The sequence below is a fragment of the Pteropus medius genome, unplaced genomic scaffold (assembly GCF_902729225.1).
Source record: "Pteropus medius unplaced genomic scaffold, Ma_sr-lr_union100, whole genome shotgun sequence".
In the NCBI taxonomy this organism is placed as follows: Eukaryota; Metazoa; Chordata; class Mammalia; order Chiroptera; family Pteropodidae; genus Pteropus; species Pteropus medius.
In genome coordinates, this window is record NW_024352784.1 from 2,026,339 (window position 1) to 2,034,594 (window position 8,256).

Consider the following 8,256-nt stretch of genomic DNA (forward strand, 5'->3'; position numbering starts at 1 on the left):
CCTCCCCTACCCCCAACACCAGCCATCTAAGAGCAATCTGGTTTCTCTCTTAAGGGCAAAAATAGTGAGACAACATTTTAAAGTTAGAGAATAACCTAAATGTGAAACTAAATACCTTACATATTTAAATAAGTTTTAAAAACTGTGTCTATAAATAAAGCAAAGTAAATTTTAGTCGGTTTATCCTTATTTTTTACTGATTAATTTTACAGCTGTAAGTTTTAAATTCATAACACAGAACATGCTGACTTAAGCTGCGCAAAAATAGACAATGTCAAATCAGGCCATTCCAACTCAGACCACATCTAAACTAGTGATTATAAGAGCTCCAGGTACCTGCAAACCTGCCGCCTGACTCTTGCCGTCACCTTTAAGGAATCTCTGCTGCCTCCCTCAACTTCCCATAGATTGACTGTATATGAAGACTTAAAAAAAACAAAACAAACAAAAAAAAAAACCAGGAACTACTACTTCTGGCCAAGATAAAGTAATAGGACGTAATATCTACCTAAAGGAAACTAAAATGAACAATATATATAAAACAAGGATTTGCAAGATACTGGATATCAGGCAATGAAGGAGAGTGAGCCCTGAGACACGGAAACACATGAGGTGATGCTTGTGGTTTCCCCAATTTATTGCCTTGAATCTCCTTGCTGCAGTACAGGGAAGGAGAACCCAGGCAGAGTCCAGAGGGCACACTAAGTTGAAGATATGAAGCTGAAAGTTCAGGAAGCTAGCTAGAATTTAAAGGCAGAGATTTAGAGATGTGAGATCTACACAGTGAGAGAAATCCAGAAATGTGTAGAGGGTATTTCTCAAGAATTCGGCCAAGTACCAATCAGCACATGTGAGCAAGCTACCTAAAGTTGGGGAAAGAGCCACCAGAAAAGATGCGTTAGCATGTCCAGTGCTCACACAGGGCCAAGGATAGCCATACTGGAAAACTTCAAGATTCACAAGGCACTAAGTAACAATACAGAAGGATCTTGCCTCATTAGTGGGAATAACTAACCAAGCTTTATCTACAGTATAATGCTGTGTTTGGATCATAATTGATCATTAATAGCTGGAGAAAGTACTTTGTGGACTTTATAAAATAACAAAAGTCAAAATAAGGACAATAATTTATAGAGAAAGGAACAAGAGATGAGAGTGAGTGGGAGAATAAGAGTGAATTTGTTTATCCAAAGTGAACTAGAACCCACTCAGCCTCTCACTCTCTCTGACCAAGAAGCCACCGAGCACCTTATATGCCAGGCTCCGAAGATATAGAAAACCTATTCCTTGTCCTCAAGAAAGACATACAACTACCGTAAGGATATTTCAGTTCTATAATGGAGGCTAAATAGTTATCATACAACTATTTAAGCTCTATAACAGACGAGTAAACATCCGGTTGGAATATAGAGTTTCAAGTTTTACGATAAAGGGAAGCACAGAGATTATGGGAGTCTAGGGGAAGCCCTGAATTTAGTTTAGCAATTAACCAGGTTTCCCAGTAAGCAACAATTACCCCAGTCACTACTGATTACCTAAGTAATGGGATTCTGGAGGACTCAGAGAGGTCTGAAGATCTTCCGAGAAGGAAGGCCATGAGTTAGTCTAAAACCAGTGACCCTGTAATCTGGACAAGGAACTAGCTTCTGGCCTCCACACAGTGTGGTTATGAAAGGTGAAGATGGATGTACTTTGAATGCTATCCCCTATAATTGAATAAACAATCTAATTTTATCCGTTTTATTATTTAAAACTAAAACAAGTTCTCAAATAATGTCATTTTATTCAACATCATTTTGTTATAACATTGATTAGATGCCATAGAAACTTAACTCTTGCTTTTATCAATTAGCTTATGGTAAAATTGGTTTCATTATAAGCCATTTCTCTCAAAGTTGTAGAACCTATTGATGATGTTAAGTGAGAACTAATTGTATTGCCACCAACATTCACTGATTACTTTCTATTTTCCATGTTTTCACACCTATTATCCTATTTACCCTCAAAACCTCCACAATAGGAGCTACTCTATATTTCCATTTTACAGTGCTTACAGTTTCATAAATTACTGAGGTTCAATAGGCTAAATAACATGCCCAAATATCAAAGCTAGAGATCCTAACTTATATCGCATTTAATTCCAACCCCGATGTCTGTTTTCTTGATATAGATATCAACCGCATTTAAAGAAACTTCTTGGAAAGGTTGTGCTTTCATTGAATTTCATTGGTAAATTTAATTTCATTTGTAAATCAGATAGAAGCAGAGGGAAATTAATGTCAACATCTCTGAACCTTTGCAAAAACAATTTATTAAGGAATAAAAAGTTGTTTTAATTAATAACAATACACCAGGCCAAACTGGGGATACACTGCACAATTCCAAGAGCTCCATTCACAGAGACCATGAAGGGAACGATGTTTCCTAAAGTTGCACAATAAGACAAACATGAATATGATTATCTCTGGCATGTTTACAACACTTTGCAGTTTACAAAGGACATTCATAGTATTGGAGCTTTACAATATCATTGCTATTGCCATTACACAGAAGAGGAAACAAGATCCAAAGACATTACATAAAGTATGCTACTTTATGATTTTTACAGGATTTTAACCTCATAAGTCTTATTTCAGTACTCTTTTCTCTGCTTCAACTTAAGGGTATACTCACTTAACTTCTAGCTCTCAGATCTGTTAGGTCAAAAATGGTCACGATGAACCTACATTGTTTTCTACCTGTCATTCTTCATCGTGACCATTTTTGACCTAACAGATCTGAGAGCTAGAAGTTAAGTGAGTATACCCGGAGCTAGAGGCTCCCAGAAGGATGGTTTCTCCCAACTTCTCATCTTTGTTCACTGCTCCCCAAAGGGATTAAGAGAAACTCCCTGCAACCAAGGACTTTGGTAGCCCAGGAAGGAAGAGAAGGGAGAGGGGAAGATACTGTGACCTGCTATTGAGGCAGGAGTCAAGGGATTTAGGGAGATAAACACCTCAGGAAGGGCAGAAAGGGCAGGAGCTAAGATGGAAGAGGTGTCAGAAGCACCTGAAATCTTGCAATCAGGATGAAGAAGGTGTGGTCTGGCCTTTGAGAAGATGTAAAGAGGAAGCACTGGGCCTTCTTATCACTCCCAGAGGCTGAGCCCAGGCCAAGAAACTGGGCCTCTGAGAGTCACAGCTCTCAGATTTGGAAATTACTTCCACAATCAGGATCTCTTTAATCTCCTACCCCCATCCCTAACACACAGAGACACCATTTATTAATCAGCACTCAGGAACACAGACACTGTACTCACTCTTGTGTCATATAATCTGCATCCATTACACAAAGGAAATGTGCCCTAAAACTTATGCACCAGACATATGCTCCAAAATACAATCTTCACAAACAATGAATGCATACACATATATACACACAAGTACACACATATTCTTCAGACATTACATTCTACCTACATATTACTAAAGACATATGCGTCACACGAAAGAATTTCATATCACAAATGCTATGCACAACAGACATACACTCAAAGATAAACACCACATATGTAGAAAGGTATTACCATCTCAACAGTACACATTCTGCTGTTATGCATATTACATATTATATATTGTTGCAAATATGTAATATTTTACATTCTACATTTTACATATTGCAAATATGAAGAAAAGATAGAGGCAACATTTTCATCAGAAATACATCAAGATATTGTCCAATATTCTCACATAGACGCATAACACATACTAACAGAGATCACATAAACAAAATAAATGCAAAATCAGAGATATTATTCTTGAAATATATATGTCAAGACACAGCTACCACAATCACCAAGACACAACTGACACATTTTCTATGTACTCACATGCACACACTAAAAATCACACATACACACATAAACATACCTACACCCTCACAGCCACAACCAGAATACACAGCACCATTATGGAAAAGCAGTCTCCTAATGTTGAATGTCAGCTGTAATTGAAAAAAAAGAAAAAGAAAGCAGTCTCCAGTAAGAACACATAGATAAACATTGGCAGTTTCCACATAAACACACCCACATGCATACAGAAATGTAAACATGTTGTGTGAGCTGTCTCTTCTCCTGTTACCATCTCCCTCCCCTCTCTTCATTTACTATTACCTCCCCACCCAATAAAATGACTGTGTAACCATTTTGGGGTCCAAGAAATAAGGTTCACAGCCAACATAGCTTCACTGACATGGATGCTTGAGACCAAGAATAATGAAAATCATGCATCAAGACTGAAATGAATCATGAGCTGTGGCAGTTACAGCTTTATTATATCAAAACTATATGTGTTTTCTAGTTGGAAGAGAGAAATAAGGCAAAGTCACCATAGCAGAGAAAGTAAGGTGATCATTCTCCAGGATGGCCTGTCCAGACTGGGTCATAAGTTCTTCTGTATTGACACATTCATGGAGATAGAAATCCAAGATTTATTTAGATAACTAAATAGTCCAATAAGTTGGATGCTCCAATCACAAAAACACTCGACAGCATCCTCGTCCTCCCATATTTGGTAGGAATAGGAACTGAAGACACTGGAGAGGCCATCCTGCTCACCTGCCATCCTGTGAGAACATACGGAGGACCCGCGAACGAATCTCCTTGGTCTTGGCTCCATAGACAACAGGGTTGACCACAGGTGGTAGTAGTAGATAGATATTAGCCATAATCACATGGAGCAGGGAGGTAGGGCCACCCAGCCTGTGCACCACTGAGAGCCCAATGAGGGGCACATAGAAGACCAGCACAGCACAGAGATGGGAAATACAGGTGTTGAAGGCCTTGAGTGCTGCCCCCCGAGAGGACAACCCCAACACAGCCCTCAGGATGAGGATGTAGGAGAAGCCAATAAAGAGAGAATCCACACCCATGACTGAGAGGATGATGAAGAGTCCATACACTACATTGACCGTAGTGTCAGTACAGGACAGCTTCATAATATCTTGGTGCAAACAGAAGGAGTGTGTGACAGTACGTGTTTGACAATATGATAACCGCTTCAGGATGAAAGGTAGTGGGAAGAAGAATACAAATCCCCTGGTTAGGGCAGCTAGTCCAATCTTGGTGACAGTAGGTCCTGTAAGCACAGAAGCATGCCGCAGTGGGTGGCAGATGGCCACAAAGCGATCAAAAGCCATGGCCAACAGGACAGCTGACTCCATGGCTGACAGAGCATGGATAAGAAACATCTGGGCCAGACAAACATTGAACTCAATCTCCTGGATGCCTGTCAGGAAGAGGCTGGCCATCTTGGGCATGGTGACAGAGGAGAGGACTAGGTCAATGGTGGAAAGCATGGCTAGGAGGAGATACATGGGCTCATGTAGGCGCCTTTCCACACGGATGATGAGGACCATGGCCAGGTTGCCCAGGGTAGCCAAGGCATACATAAAACACAGTGGGAATGCCAGCCAGAAGTGTGCATTAAGCCCCAAGCCAGGGATGCCCACCAGCAGGAAGTATGCTGGGTGGACCAGAGTTCCATTTGGAGTGGCCATGACAGGCACCAAGAGCTGAGGCTTTTGCATCCTAAGTCCAGGGCCTATAAAAGAGAAAAAGAGAAACATCATTCAGCATTGACTCAGAGGAGAGAAAGGACTAGAAGGAAAGGGCACTGGAGTAGAGACAGTAGCAAAGACAAAGACTAAGTACTTCTAGTAACCCTGAACTCCAGCCTCTCTCTCCTCTAATTCTCCTTGTACACTCCTCCCTGGAGATCCCATTAATCTCAGTGAGTAACTACCACTCAGAAAACATATGCAATAGATCTTCATTTCCAGAGCCGATGTTGCTGACCAGGGGCACTGCTCTTGGCCTGTTCCCCCATGGAGTAGACTGGCTTGCACAGAACCTTTCACACTGACCTCATCTATTCTAGTGCATGTAGGGTTAGGGCTGGTTTGGATCCAGAGTTTGAAGCTTGGTCCATGGTTGCCTTTAAGACCTGATCTGATTTAGGACAGGAAGCAGGGGTTCAGTCTGGGAGAGACAAGTTGGTGTTTAGAACTGAGTAGCATTTCTCAGACTTCCTTGATAGAGTCATATGAATCAGTTATTAAAAACTCTATCTCCCAAGTTCTACTCCAGGACCAGATAATCAGAATTTCTAGGGAGGGCTCAAAAATCTATTAAAAAAACAGTAAGTCTCTCCTCTCTAGGTGATTTTTTGTTTAATGAGAGGAATTTGGGGAAAGCTATTCTGAGTTCTGGGAAGTGAGGAGGTGAAGGTGAAGACTATCATTCCCAGTGCCCCATCCCATCCCCCCTTCCAAAAAAAATAGAACAGAATCTTTCATTAGGATTTCTCAAGGTCCGCATGGCAGTCAGTCCTAGATTGTTCTTGGCTGGGGTGTGACATGGAAATCAGCAGCATGAGAGATGTGGAAAGAAAATAAGTCATGTTGCTGGCGGAGCTATCTGGTGTCCACAGTCACACCCTCCTTACTCCACTATTCTCTCCGGTGATCACGTCACACCCCAGAGCCATAATGTGAAAGGCCTTGAATGCAGACCGAGTGGGGGGTTCCAACTCTATCACAGAAGATTCTTTCTGTGCACAAACCATTCTGTTCTAAGCCTATGTCCTGAGATCCAGATCCATATAACCTGCTGCCTCTTCATACTACTTGGACAGCCTGTGGGCCTCATATCTGTCTTGCCCCAAAGAGGACCCCTTCCAAATGGTACTGCTCAGTCACCCAAGTCATCCAGTCCCATCTAGTCCCATCTTGATTTCTCCTTTTTCATCTCCACGTGTGATTTTGTTTTTCCAATTAATCTCTTATGGCCTTTCCTCTTATTTAACACACTCTCCCCTTCCTCCAAACCTCATTATATCACCCGCTCTGCTCTGATTATGAAAAGAGCCTCCTAACTTATTTCCCTGACCCCAAACACAGTGTGTCAATCCACCTTCCACATTACTACCATCTACACAGCAAACTGGACATGTCACATGTCAGCCTCCTGGTTAACAAGACTCCCAAAGCCTTCTGTGATAGAGTTGGAACCCCCCACTCGGTCTGCATTCAAGGCCTTTCACATTATGGCTCCAACTTAACTTTACAGCCCAGCTTCTCAGTTTCCTTCGTCATTACCAATCAACATCACTGCACACACGTATTTTTCCCTGGATAAATTAATTCCCCTTGCCTTGTTTCTTCCATGAAGGGTGGGAGGCTGGAACTGAGGAGTCCAAAGTTTGGAAAAGTTCTCACAGTGGTTTGAAGAAATTCCTCTCTGGGTAGGTCACTGCACAGGGTCTGGGCTCCTGGCCTCTGTATCCTGGGAGGTGTGCGCGCAGGCAGACTTTGCCAAGCAACCAAGCTGTCTGAGCACAGGCCCGGCTTTCCCCTGCAATGCTCCCTCCCTGCCTGGTCTCCCCTCGCCCCTGCTCCCTGGTCTGAGCCTGGCGCACTAGCTGACAATATCTCCGCCCAAGGCCACTGCCCAAATATAGCCTCTCTGGTGCTCTAGGGAATGCGAGGGATAATGAAGAGTGAATTACTCCGGGCTTCCTGGGAGCGATGCTCCCTCCTCTCAGGCGCCCAGGGAAAGCTGAGCCCTGACTCCTATCCAAAGAGGCCGCGTTCTGTTACTATTCTAAAATCAGCTCAGGAGACTAGAGGGAGGGCGAGTGCCGTGGTGTGGAGAGAACAGGAATGACCCACGCTGGAAGAGAGGAGCTACTGGAATGGAGGAGTGGGCACGCACCAGAAAGTGCACAGACCCGTATACTCCTCCTCACGCTCAGAAGGCATTATCCAAGCGGGTCCAGAGTTGTGCTCAGGCAACCTATCGCTTCTTGATGCTGCCTCCTTGTGGTAGTTTCGAAGAGTTGCAGTTTCATGGATGATTGGGTCATAGATCTGTGACTCTTCAAGGACCAACGACCTAACTGACCTTGAATCAACTTCTTCCACAGCACTATGCTGCCCCTTAGCTCTCTCTCCCTTTTAAGCCAACTCCTTCTTTCTTGAGCCACTCGTCATAGCTCTTCTGTACCCCCCATACCCCTCCCCCTTGAAATAGTGTAAAGTGGTTGTTTAAATGTGGGGCTCTTTGAGGAAACATACTTGTATCCAAATCTGAGTTCAACAACTTAACTAATGGTATGACCACCTTTAGCCTCAGTTTGACGTGAAAAATAAAAGGAGACATTAGCAACTCTCCAGTGAATGTGTTTATTATTACTACTTAAAACAACTGGAAAAATCCAA

The 8,256-nt window shown here is 42.6% G+C and overlaps 1 protein-coding gene across 1 annotated transcript; it reads right to left on the reverse strand.

The window, feature by feature from the left end:
* Positions 1-4,516: 4,516 nt before the first annotated feature.
* Positions 4,517-5,628, reverse strand: LOC120590175 (olfactory receptor 51D1). Its single transcript, XM_039847805.1, has one exon. It carries the CDS (start codon positions 5,605-5,607, stop codon positions 4,591-4,593), a length of 1,017 nt encoding a protein of 338 aa, XP_039703739.1. The 5' UTR covers positions 5,608-5,628; the 3' UTR covers positions 4,517-4,590.
* Positions 5,629-8,256: the final 2,628 nt, after the last annotated feature.